The 13578-nt window shown below is 41.3% G+C and overlaps 1 protein-coding gene across 4 annotated transcripts in view; it reads left to right on the forward strand.

Annotated features, from left to right (window-relative positions):
• Window positions 1-13578, forward strand: part of si:ch73-63e15.2 (protein strawberry notch homolog 2) — a 63696-nt gene that overhangs the window by 41272 nt on the left and 8846 nt on the right. For 2 of the 4 annotated variants that reach the window (XM_047343222.1, XM_047343225.1), the window contains 21 exons: window positions 1052-1228; window positions 2522-2608; window positions 3569-3674; window positions 3780-3940; window positions 4048-4181; window positions 4363-4453; window positions 4596-4739; window positions 5284-5401; window positions 5494-5599; window positions 5748-5901; window positions 5996-6172; window positions 6652-6749; window positions 7384-7466; window positions 8131-8313; window positions 8668-8789; window positions 8873-9004; window positions 9119-9254; window positions 10918-11030; window positions 12976-13047; window positions 13231-13339; window positions 13424-13495. In XM_047343222.1, the coding sequence (XP_047199178.1) occupies window positions 1052-1228; window positions 2522-2608; window positions 3569-3674; window positions 3780-3940; window positions 4048-4181; window positions 4363-4453; window positions 4596-4739; window positions 5284-5401; window positions 5494-5599; window positions 5748-5901; window positions 5996-6172; window positions 6652-6749; window positions 7384-7466; window positions 8131-8313; window positions 8668-8789; window positions 8873-9004; window positions 9119-9254; window positions 10918-11030; window positions 12976-13047; window positions 13231-13339; window positions 13424-13495 (2575 nt within the window). The remainder of the gene's footprint in view (window positions 1-1051; window positions 1229-2521; window positions 2609-3568; window positions 3675-3779; window positions 3941-4047; window positions 4182-4362; window positions 4454-4595; window positions 4740-5283; window positions 5402-5493; window positions 5600-5747; window positions 5902-5995; window positions 6173-6651; window positions 6750-7383; window positions 7467-8130; window positions 8314-8667; window positions 8790-8872; window positions 9005-9118; window positions 9255-10917; window positions 11031-12975; window positions 13048-13230; window positions 13340-13423; window positions 13496-13578) is intronic. The other 2 variants (XM_047343223.1, XM_047343224.1) reach the window with 2 other exon arrangements.

Below are 13578 nucleotides of genomic sequence, written 5' to 3' on the forward strand. Positions count from 1 at the left end.
TGAGAGTGGTATCACTCTTTTTATCTAGCTCTCAGAGAAAATGAAATTAAGACTATTTGCAACAATGTTAAACTCCTTTTCCGGAGTTCATGTCTAAAAACAGCTTTAGTTTTGCACAAAGACAGAGGAAAGTATTTACTTGCCCTTCTCATGTCATTCCATCAAATGTGGAAGTATCCATTTAAAGGGAAGTAAACACTGACATGAATTGCTGAATGAACGAAGTGAATGAAGTCGGGCCCGCAAGGTTGTGCTTAAGGCAGCTTCTTGTACGCAGGGGGAATAGTTTAATTTACATAGAGGCATTAACCGGAACATGGGAGTGTGGGAATCTCCACACATGGCCCACAGATTTAAAATATACATGCATACAGTCACGCAGCCAACCAATCAATGAAGAGCTACATACTTTCAGATACAGAAACAGTTTCTAGCCTGCACGGCTTGTCACGTTCTGCCCATCACTCAAGTCCTATCTCCCCACATCCATGTTTATAAGTCCCATGGGGCCCAGGGGTGCCAGTGAGAGGCTTGTTAAAGAATATGACATGCTAATGGTTCAGAAAGGATATGAATAGAGAGGCGGCTGGAAGGCAGCCATGTCTGAAATCTCACACACACACACACACACACACACACACACACACACACACACACACACACACACACACACACACACACACACACACACACACACACACACACAAGCACTCTCATTATGCTCGCTTTCCATTTAACATGCTCACCCTTACACATCTGTGTATGATTAGATTTGTTTAGGCTACTGGTGTTACTGCCAAAAGAGTGCAGTACTGGCTGGAATCCAGAATGAATGTGCCACCATTATGGTCTGGTTCACTATATATATAATGTGTGTGTGTGTGCATGGAGCGTGTGTTTGGTTTTGATTGAGAAATCTATGTGTTCCTTTCACAATATTAAACTCTATTTAAGTGGAGGAAAATCAATACGACTCTCCGCTCTGCTCTGTATTTTGTCATCTTTCTGAGGCCGAAGTATTTAACACCTCCTCTCTTTCCTCTGCTTTCAGGACCTGTCCTGCATTGATGACCTCTCCACAAACTCTTTGTTCTCCTCACCGGCCGACTCGCTGTCGGAGTATGCCGATGCCCAGTCCTTCATCAGCACAGATAACCTGGACACGGTGCCCACCCTCTGGGACGTCAGCACTAGTACCACCACCACACCAGCACAAAGCCAGCTAGAGGTCAGCAGCAAACACGCGTCATTACCACAAACACTCATGAACATGCCAAAACCTCAACGTATGACTATTCTGTAGTTTAAAATTTTAAAAATAAGCTAGCTAGCAGGAAACAGTCAGATTGTTCTTCTTACTGAAAATTAATGCTGATCTTGCACGTTGCTATAGGTTTCACACTCACTTGGGATATTCACTTTGAAGCTGTGTTTATGTAGACAAACATAGTCAACACTACAACTGTTGTTTTGACCAAGGCTTGAGTGCAATCTACTCTCAACACGATTGTTTTCTTTTATGAATATTTCATTTGATAGCATGCAGAGCAGGACAGACATGTGGCACCAGGGTTGAACCAGGGATTTTCCCTGAGTTAGACACCCATTTTATTGTGTAAATAACTTATGTTGACCTGCCATCTCCTAGGGAATTAAAGTTTTATCAAATAGCTCAAATGGTTGAAAACGAATAAAATAGGTTACTGTGTGTTCAATGTTTCAAATTTAACACAAATGAAGATAGATGCACAGTGAACATTAAAAGAGTTTGTAGCCAATGTCTTCACACACACTTTACCAAAAAATGTTTACCTTGCAAATGCAAATACATTTCAATTATTCATTATTCTCATAACATACTCAAAATGAAATGAACTCTTTTGACATTAATGCCAGAGAACATCAGGCCTCTATCGTACCAGTTGTTTTGTACACCGTTGTCACAGTGGAGCACAAAGAGTCAAAATTACTGAGACATGCACAAGACGCTCTAAATAATGAATATGATTGTTCTTTTATGTAGCATCCCTTCAAAGAGTCTCGCGGAACTGTACTAAATCACAGTTTCAACGCTGGTTATCTGAAGAGAGCTACTTCATTCTCAGCTGTTGTTCTTCCATCGCTGCTCACGTTGCCGTACAGGCCTCTTTGAATCAGAAGGGTCCGAGGATATCTTTTTGATATAAATCAGAGTACATTTATTTCTCCTAACCTCTGAAAGCCTTTTATGTTTTCCTTTTCATTGTGCCCTCATTTCATCCATTATGTTTCCCAGACGCACACAGCTTTATCTGCCTTTTGTTGTTGTTGTTGCCTGCTTTTCATCGCCAGAGAACAAATTGCATTTTGTTGAGTGCTGCTCCATCAGACATCCCTGAAGTTCCCACATGCTCTCATGCTCATACAGAGAAACACATGCACATACACAATGATTACTCATGCTTTTTTGTTTTTATTTTTTGTGCATTTGGCATGGTGTTTATTTGAGTTTGTATTTCTTCGTTTTATGTTCTTTTGACAGCAGAATGGCAGCAGCAGGTTTCATGGCTTGGCCAGTTTGGATGATATAACTGCTATTATCAGCACCCCACCTTTAGGAGGATTTCAGGTAGCCACGTCAACCTCTCTGATCTTATGTTCAAATGAAACCAAGCTCTTTGACTAGATGAGCCTGCAGTTCTCAGTAATGCAGAGATATGTATCTTGCGTCATATGTTGAAACTGCAGTTGTGTGCTTGCAATACAAGATAGGCTTCAGACTGTTTTATATAGAAACATAACATGCCACTAATCTAAGAGTGAGGATCACTTATTGACAGATCAATGCATGAAGGAAGTGATGAGTGAAACTAGGGCTGGGCAATAAACCAATATCAATAATCTTTTCATCAATAGCAATATAACAAAATTCCAATATATATTGATATATTCCTTATGCATTGTGTAAGTATAGTGAGTACAGTTAAATGTTTTACTGTCTATCAAGTGTTTTTCATTCTCTGCTCATAAACATAGATTTTCAAAACCACAACTTATACTCAGGAGATTTCAAATCTAAAAGAAATAATGATATGTACCTTTTTATCTTGATATAATATTTGGTTGTATCATTCAGCCCTAAGTGAAACTGTAATGTTGTGCCTTCTTTGACAAGTCTTCATTAACACAAATGATGAAAGCATTGCTACAAGTTGCATATTTTGGACACTCTGCAAAAGCACATTGCACAAGTATTAAATAAGAAAATATACTGCGACAAGAATAGAAACGTTGTAGTATTGCCTTCTCTGTCAAAACGGGACCCTCCTCATTACCAGTTTCTCATGTAAAGTACTTTTCTCTGTCAGCACATTTTCATTCTGCTGCATTACTTGGTTAATGCGCCTTCTCAATTAATTTGTCGTTTCAATCCTTCATCTGCTAATATTCCTTGATAAGGAATTCTTCTTACTAACTGCTCACCCACTTCTTACTTTCAGCTACAGTCTCTTTCTAAAACCATCTTCACCTAAGCTGAAAACAAAACTCCCATAAGCAGCTATTGTTGAATTACAAATGTTTTTTCCAGGCTAAGAGAACTCAGACTCCACCAGAGGAGGAAGAGGATGCTGAGGAAGAGGAGACGGAGGAACTGGGACATGTAGACACATATGCTGAGTACAGACCTTCGAAATGTAGGTCGCTAGACTGAATGTCAACATCCACATCGACTTTTCTACATTTTTTCTTTTGTAATATGACATTAATTTACATGTCTGTATTTTATCTCCTCTCTTCAGCCACCATAGGAATTTCTCATCCTGACATAGTGGTGGAGACCAACACACTATCCAGTGTCCCTCCTCCTGACATCACATACACTCTCTCTATCCCAGAGTCGACTATTAACTGCGGCTTTCTGTCCGCTCTGCAACTAGAGGCCATCATCTATGCCTGCCAGGTAAACACACAATGTGCACTTATATTTCATGCTGATTCTGTGAATGAGTCATGCTTTGGTAATATAGGTGCCTTTTGTTCATGTGTTTGCTCTTCTTGTGCCCCCAGCAACACGAGGTGATCCTTCAGAACAACCAGAGAGCAGGCTTCCTGATCGGAGATGGGGCAGGGGTCGGAAAGGGTCGCACTGTGGCAGGAATCATCCTGGAGAATTACCTTAAGGGAAGAAAGAAAGCACTGTGGTAAGAGAGATCTACTTCTCTGGTTGACCTCATCCAGGAGACGTAAGATAAGCCTGAAAGCTAAATAACAGCTGTAGTCTCATTTGTTTAGGATTGTGCTTTGCGTGCAGTTGTATGCCAGGTTATACCGAGCATGTTTGCACAGTAACCGAATTAATGACTTTCCTGTTCCTGCCCTCAGGTTCAGCATATCCAATGATCTGAAATTTGATGCAGAGAGAGATTTCAAAGACATAGATGCACCAATTATTCCTGTGCATGCCTTAAACAAGGTGAGTCCAGGTGGATTTAGTTTGACAACCTGTGAACATAATTTTTTTACTCGGCGACAGCTTAAGTCATATAAGTGCATGAGAAGATGAAACAAAAGCAAGCCGTTTTCTCCAGTGTTAAATGTTTGATTTATTTTTCCAGATAAAGTATGGAGACACAGCTACCTCAGAAGGAGTCCTGTTTGCAACTTACTCTGCGCTGATAGGAGAGAGCCAAGCAGGAGGGCAGCGGCGGACGAGAATTAAACAGATCCTGGACTGGTGCAAGCCAGACTTTGATGGAGTTGTATCCTTTCATTTTAGTTGCCACCACATGCTTCATCTGTCCAGCACAGACTGACACTATATAGCCGTTTGTAGACATGAATTCTGGAGACTGTCCGCACATCTGGGTCCGGACTATCTTCAGATATGAGGACGACAGCAGTAGATTCTCTGCTCCGATACGTTCACAACAACACAGAAATCTCAGTGTTCAGGTTTCGGGGTAGCGCAGCATGCAGGAGGCCGGACATAATGTTTTTAATTCTGCTGCGGAGATGTCTTCTACATAATAGCTCCTCTTCTCCATCCAGAGATATTTTTTCTTTTTGCATCTTCCGCGTGTTGTGAATCATCTGGGTAATCTCTTGCTGTTTTCTCACATTGGCTCATTCAGACATTATGAATAGTTTTTATTAGGGGGCTGGCAGGAGAGTCTCCTGAGAATGTCTGGAGCAACTAACTCGGACATTTGAGTACTCTGCTTTCATTTGAACACACTTACTTCCAACAGTGGTTTCAGGCATTGCACCACACTGTTGTTTGTCCTTAACCTTTCACCATTACAGATTATTTTTGATGAATGCCACAAAGCCAAGAATGCCACATCCACAAAGATGGGCAAGGCAGTGCTTGACCTGCAAAACAAGCTGCCACGGGCCAGAGTGGTGTATGCCAGTGCCACAGGTAGGCTGACAAACACATAAAACACACTTTTTACACCTAATTCAACACAGCTGAACATTTTAAAATATTAATTTTGGTCATCTCCGCCACAGGTGCCTCTGAGCCAAAGAACATGATCTATATGAGCCGCCTGGGAATCTGGGGTGAGGGCACGCCCTTCAGAGCATTCGATGACTTCCTGCACACCATCGAGAAGAGGTCAGTAGCATTAGGTGCTAAGTTTTCATTTCAATCATGAGAATACATGTGTTCATACCACTGCGCTTACTGGGAATCAGTCTGCAGGTATGGCTGCTTAACCTGTGATTGAATTATGTTAAATGATGTATATGCTGTTTGTATACAGAGGTGTCGGGGCCATGGAGATTGTTGCCATGGACATGAAAGTGAGCGGCATGTACATTGCCAGGCAGCTGAGCTTCTCAGGGGTATCTTTCCGCGTTGAAGAGATCAGACTGGACAGTGACTTCAAACTGGTTTATAACAAAGCTGCCAAACTGGTGAGCATCAAGTCTCTCACAAACAGTTTTTAATATGTGTGAGGTAAAACACATGTTATGTTAAACTAAACATGAACATGGAATCTGTGTCCAGTGGGCAGAGGCATTGCAAGTTTTCTTGCGTGCAGCGGATGAGCTGGGCCTGGTTAGCAGGAAGTCTCTGTGGGGGCAGTTCTGGTCGTCTCACCAACGCTTCTTCAAATACCTCTGCATCGCTGCCAAGGTCCGCTGCCTGGTGGAGCTGGCCCAAAAGGATCTGCTGGCCGGAAAGGTCAGTGCAACACACTCTGTAACACTGAGTCATACAGTGTTTGTGTATAATCTTGAGAAAGATTTTTTACAGATTTACAGATGTTGCATAAGTGGAGAATGACTAGAAGCGTAGGAAATATTTAGTGTTATACAGGGTTGTCAATACTTTACTTTGTCCACAGTAACAACAGGGTATTGATTGTTATTTATTTCATCTTTTCTACACCCTGGCATGGGTTCCAAAGGATTTGGGAACTTTCGTATGTCGATGTTGTGAAATGCGACGAAAACTCCAATAAGACGTTATAATGTGATTAAGATGAAATACATGTCTACATAATGTGACAAAGGCCCTAATACTCCACATGTCTTAGTTTGATTATTTCTGATTCCGAGTTTGACTTTATTTGGGGTAAGATAATCAGAAAATGCTGTTTACACAGCAGTGTCTTTATCAGACTATTGGCTTTATCAGTATTACATTTTCTTCCACCACAGTGCATCGTTGTTGGCCTTCAGTCGACCGGAGAGTCTCGCACCAGAGAAGTCCTGGATGAGAATGATGGACAGCTGGACAGATTTGTCTCTGCAGCAGAGTGAGTACAATATGAAAGGAGTTGTCTGTTTGCTTCTATGTTGATACATGAATTCAAAAGGTCACTCCCTAAAAATGACAGCAGTAACGTTTTTCAGAAAACAGGAAAGTGCAGCAGTTTCCCATCGATACGTTCTGACACTTTTGACCCTGTTTTGAGGAGTTATTATTGTCTGTTTGCTAAAAGCCATGTCAGTCATGTTTGATTCTGTTGCTTCATCACTCTGCCAAATGATTTCCCAAGCCTAAGATCCTCACCACTTACATTCTATAAATGATAAGTATTCAAGTCATGCGGTTTCAGTCTGCACCATTTATCCTCAATGAGGCCAGGCATTATTAGCAGCTATTTAATTATCAAACGTCTTATCCAAGAACAGGGGAGAGGTGCTAAGTGCTCTGAACTTGTTTGACACCAAGCCTCTCACAGCAGACATACCTCAGTGTCTGAGTAGAATAGATCTCATACGCACATACACACACAATGTATTCATCTGCCTGTCAGCACCTGACACTAATAATGATAACGTATCAGGAATGTACGGAGTCTAACTGCCACAACTGCCCTGGGTCGTCCCGATCACTTTCCAGACAAACTAAGTTTCTTACTGCTCTTCTCTTTCATTTTGCTTTAGGGGAGTATTCCAGTCTCTGGTATCGAAACATTTCCCTTCAGAGAAACAGAGGAGAGAGAAGGCACCAGGCAATAAGAGAAAACGTAAGTGAATAGAAGGTCTTTGTCACCATAGCTGCTTTTAGTCCATGCACTGGAGTCCGCAGATCCTCTGTATTTTTTCTGGAGGAGGTGCATGTCTGAACGCAAATGCCTGAGTGAGACGCTTCGCAGTTTCTACGGACTTTATCCTCCTGTCCTGCTAGTATAAAGTCTGTAGAAATCCAGGAGAAATAAAGCTGGGTTCCCCGCGAGCGAGTAGGGGGCACCGACGAATATGTCAAGAGAGTTTGTGGTGATAAGAGCTGACGACGGTGTCGGGGTGCTGTAAACAGAATCACGTGATCTAAACAGCAGAGGTAATGCGTCACTTCCTGACTCTGTCTGCTGCACCCGGCTGCTCCAACTCTCGCCTGAAAACTGAGGATTTGATGCTGTTGTGAACGCGTTAGTGCAGAGAACCTCCTGCTGTGTTGTGCATTCATGAAAGACAAACTCTGGGTAAACTCCAGACATTTGCCATAAAGTAAACATTTAACAGTTAACAAAGCGTTGATTGCACATATATATTTGTGTTTATCTGGTTGTTTGTGGCATATTTGCCACTTTTCTTGACACTCCTCTTCTACATATATTTCTTTACCTGTAACAAAAGAGATTGCAAATGTTTTGTTGTTTCATTTCTAACTTTAATGTCATGTACAATCAGGGAAGCCTAGGGGGCGCCACCACAAGGTACCCAAGCACACGGTGGACAGCGGCGGCGTGATCAACATCACTGATGACAGTAGTAGTGACTCCGACGGCATGGACACAGACTCCAACTCCTCACCCGACTCCCTGCTGGACAACGATGATGTGATCTTTGTGAACCACACTAGCTGCCAGACAGGTAGGGAGCTGCTCGTTTTGATCTTTGGTTTGTGTTGTCGGGAGGATTAATGTGTGAGAGGATCAAGTCAAAGGCCCTTTGCTGCTGTTAAATATGTATGTATAGACTGTAGAACAACCTTCCACTCATTAGCTGACACATTAAAACGACTCCACCTGTGTTGTATATTGTGTTGATTGTGTATTTACATTATCCAAAATCTTTCCAACAATGATCAAACTTTATTCAAGGTAACAGGACATTTCATTTTGGTTGCCTTTAAATTACATGTTATATGTTTAAGCTTCTGTTATTTGAATGACTCTCAACTGTTTGAGTTAGATAGTTAATATCCACTTTGCATTGTGTTCACAGCGAGGATAGAGGAGATGAAGCAGGGCCTCCTCAACAAAATATCCCAGCTGGGAAAAGAACTACCTCTCAACACCTTGGATGAGCTCATAGATAAGTTTGGCGGACCAGATAAAGTCTCAGAGGTACCAGCCTTACGCTCAACGAGAAACTCTCAAGCTGTTTTTTTTCCTGAAGGCATGCAAACAAAGTATTGTTTTGTGTGCAGATGACCGGTCGTAAGGGTCGCGTGGTTCGGCGTCCTGATGGCAGCGTCCGTTATGAGTCACGGGCTGAGCAGGGTCTCACCATCGACCACATCAACTTAAAGGAAAAAGACCGCTTCATGAGTGGAGAAAAGGTCGGCGCATCAATAAATCTTTCATTTAAAAACCTCTTCAAGTAATGTGCTGCTTTCTAAACATTGCTTGTGAAAGATTCCCACCAATAATCCAAACCTGTCTCTTATTTCCAGTGTGTTGCTATCATCTCAGAGGCAGCCAGCTCTGGGATTTCCCTGCAGGCGGACAAGCGAATTAAAAACCAGAGGCGCAGGGTCCACATGACCCTGGAGCTGCCGTGGAGCGCAGACAGAGCTATTCAGCAGTTTGGTGAGTCAAGTAATTGAAGCTTTCAAATTTAAACGGTCCGTAAAAGCTTCGGAATAAAACGAAAAAGGACATTTTTCTTCTCGCAAATTAATTGTAACTGCATCCGAAGAGGACTCAAGAAACTCATTACATATCATGCCACATGAAACAATACGTGACTTGAGCGCAATTCTTTTTTATCAGTGATGCGAGTTTTGTCTGTTGCACTTATACAGGAAGAAACCTGGACTTCCGGTTCTTTCATCTTCTACTTTCTATGTATATGTCTGTAATAAGCAGCAACCTTAGGGTCAAAGGGTATCAGGAATGTTAAGAGAGAAATTTGTTGAAGAATAGTTTCTCCTTTAATGTCAGAAACGATTTGTCTCAGTGAAACTCTGCTGGTTATGAGAGGTTGTAGTTGCTTTCAGCTATTTCATATGGAAACATCAAACTGTTCCAGCTAATTTAATACTTACTGAAGATCAGTCCTGCTCTGATGCAAGTGACAAAGATGTAGAAAAACACATCCTGTCTCTGCATCTTTTACACACAAACACCCACCCACACACACACACACACACACACACACACACACACACTATCACAGAGTTGTTTACGGCAAGTTGCAAACATTGAAGTAAGGCTTCTGTAGCTTAATTCTTGTTTGGCAGGTTGGTGCTCACACATACAGACAGACATTGCAGAAACACACACACAGTAATTGTGATTTCCTCATAAGAGGGAAATAAAACCCAATGTTCTTTTTCTGTGGAAATAAAGAGACTTGCTTTTTTTTTTTTTTGTACTTGGTGAACAACACCCTCTTCAAATGAAGGATGTTCTCCCTGAAGTGTACAGATCAGCAGCTGTGCAACTTTCTGAGAATAACTCCTTACCTTGTCTAAAAGGAAGGATTAGGAAACTTCTCAGAACAACTCTGAGCAAGGAAGAAACTGAAATTTTAAACTTAGGGAGGAAGTGTGGTTGACTATGTTGCGAGGTTTGAAACATGTGATTGAACAAATGGTGAAATGAATAGTTCAAGAGACAGACTTTTGTCTTTGTATCCAGATATGGCAGAATATGAACAGCCTGTTTAAAAGCCATACTTTTAATCTATTTGATATTATTCAGGACTCCAGAGTTTGACCATTTAGGTCGCACATGCAAACTAAAACTAAAGGTTTTCTTGAATAACTTGATAACCCAATTTTATCCTCTGCTTAAGAAACTCTTCCTCTTAAAAGGTCTTCAGCTGAAGAGTACCTTACAGGCCAAGATGCTTTATGAATAACTTTTATCTTTACCAAGTCTTTTTGACACTTGGAACAACTCGTTGTATGATGAAGCTTTATGAACATTGCCCCCAGGTTTACTAATCCAGTCATCTTTTGTTCCTGTCATTCGGACAGTTTTTCTCCTCAGGAGTTCTCTTGATGCTGTTGAATAACTCATTTCTATCAGGACCTAGTTTTAACTGTGAAGGGAAATTCTTAGAAAACATCGTGATTCTAAAAAAATTCTCAGCATTTCATGGGAGCAGCTCTTTGTTGAGGGAAGCTTCTTGGATACAGCTACAGATTTCTTGTTATTCGATGTCACAGATCTGCTTCAGATTATTTATCTGTTTTAGTTTGATAGATTTTTTTATCTCATCATCATCTTCTCCTTTTCTTCTCAGGTCGCACCCATCGGTCCAATCAGGTGACGGCCCCAGAGTACATCTTCCTCATCTCAGAGTTGGCGGGGGAGAGACGTTTTGCCTCCATTGTGGCAAAGAGACTAGAGAGCCTGGTAAATAAAATTGCCTTATGAATATAGTTGTGTGCATGTTGCATATATCATTTTTTTCCCCCAACACATTTCCTTTATTTTATCCTTTAAACTGGTTGAAATCTGAGACATTTGAAAATTACCCTTTTCATCTTGTTGATTGGGGTGTGAGAAGAATAGTTCCATTGTAAACACATCTGTATTTTATGTTTATTGATTGTTGCCATCGAGTCTTTCACTTGCATTCTTGCCCTTTCCTCAGCCTCTGTCCTTCCTGTTTTGTGGGGTATTCCCTACTCTAGACGCTCTCTATTGAATCTTTTTTTATTGTTGCCGTGCTTGAGGATACATCCATTTCTCTCCACAAATCTCAAGAGATTTTTGGGTCTTTCCCCTGATTCTGCTCCATAATGGAAAACTGAATAAGCAGGAAAAAAAAGGGCCAAGGAGCTCGTCTGGATAATTTATAAGTCTTTGGTTATTTTCCACAATTATCAATGCATCTCAGCACAGCAGTCATTTATTTCCATGGTGACACAGCATGACAGTTCTTTTTGGGAAGAGGGCGAGGAGGGTTCGAGGGGATGGCAGTTCCAGGAAGTCGTTTCTGTGTCTGCCAGCCCCGTTCGGTAAATCTGCATCACGAAAAGGTCACATCTCGTCCACTTGCCGGCCTGAACCCGATATACCACAAATACACCAACACACACACACACGCAGAGTCCCTCCAGCTAGACGGCTGAATACCTTTGAAACAGGCTAACTCCAGATCAGCAGTGAAGTCATATTTGGCTTAGACATCTCTTTGTTATGGAATCTCAAAGCATTTTTCTGTGTGGGTAGAGACAACAGCTGGCTACAAGACTGGTCTGCTGCTGACTTTGCTTTGTGTAACAATTCTTGTTAACCTCCCTCGTAGCTCAGTTAAAATCTGTTAATCACTGAAAACCCTCATAAAGCAGCCTCAGATCTTACATATACTTAGCAGTTAATTTAAAGTAAAGATGAGATTTATGTCACTACGATGTAAAATCCACCTTTGTATGTCAATTTACAAAATGTTGCTTTGGATCCTATTTAGGCACAAAGTCATGTCAGGAGTCAGTTAAAGAAAAAGTTTCCACCTGACACCTCAACCTCATTGGCTTCCTCTGATACACTGCCACAGACCAGGCGGGGGTAGTGCGTGTGCGTGTGCGTGTGTTTGCGTGTGTGTGTGTGTGTGTGTGTGTGTGTGTGTGTGTGTGTGTGTGTGTGTGTGTGTGTGTGTGTGTGTGTGTGTGTGTGTGTGTGTGTGTGTGTGTGTGTGTGTGTGTGTGTGTGTGTGATAACTTTCCCATGCTGCTGTTTGATGCAGGGCAAATGTATCTGCATTTAACAGAGTTTCAAATAAGACGACTGTCGAAAGTTTAGTCCCAGATTTTTTGTAGTTCCACACAAATCACTAATAAACCACAGAGTTATATCAGAACTATTATAAATATATGTCAAAAACGTATCTGCAGTCTGACTGATTATAAATAAAGCTTTTTATTGCAGTTTTAAGTGAAAGTGGTTGTTTAAGTGCTGACAGTGGAGAGTGCACTCCACTACAATCTTCAAACCATGTGGTGCAGTTTTAAAAGATTTCCCCTAATTTTAAAAAGTTAATGCAACATCATAACGTCCACATTACAATCATGCAATCAGTACAAGTAACTCTGATGGAGATGAACAGAGCTAGTCATTTCCATGACAATTTTATTGTAGTCTTATAGGAATTGTATAGTAACCATATATCAATCTGTTTGTGAGTTGTTAGCTGTTAAAGTTATTCCCTCTCATGCCTAATCTGAGCATTGAGGTCAGGTTGTATTATGGGAGCTTAACAGCGAACACAGGTTCTCATCGCTTTATTGTCTGTGTTTATATTATCATGCTCTGTAATGACTTTTACTACTGCTAATAATAATAATCCACTTTGCAGGGGGCTTTAACACACGGAGACAGAAGAGCCACTGAATCCAGAGACCTGAGCAAGTACAATTTTGAAAACAAGGTGAGCAAATTTAAGAACTTCAGAACTTTACCTTCAAAGTGCTTATTTTTCATCTAAACTCTTTAGATCTATCTCTCCTTCAGCAGTGCTCTCATTTAAACTGTTAACTTGTGTTGCTAAATTGCTTAATGCTCCGTCTGAAAGACTTGGACCGAACCTATTGTGTTTCCTTTTCCCCTGCAGTACGGTACCAAGGCTTTGGATAAGATCACCAAAGCAATCCTAGGCCACATAGAGAACAAAGTGCCCCCTCCCAAAGGTTACCCAGGGGGTGAGGCCATCTTCTTCAGAGGTATGTCAGCATCTGTTAACAAAGAAACGACTAAATCAGAGTCAAACTTTATCAGTGAAACAACTATGTTTTTCTTTATTTCAGACATGAAACTTGGAATGATGGATGTAGGAATTTTTTGTAAGGAGCAGCGCTTTGGGATCAATACAGAGAAAGGTAGAGTACTCAAAGACAAAAATACACCTCAGCCACGTTGTGGGATCATCTGTCAACCGACAATTAGTTGTAATAATTGTTTT

This window comes from Hippoglossus stenolepis, chromosome 14 (assembly GCF_022539355.2).
Source record: "Hippoglossus stenolepis isolate QCI-W04-F060 chromosome 14, HSTE1.2, whole genome shotgun sequence".
NCBI classification, from domain to species: domain Eukaryota; kingdom Metazoa; phylum Chordata; class Actinopteri; order Pleuronectiformes; family Pleuronectidae; genus Hippoglossus; species Hippoglossus stenolepis.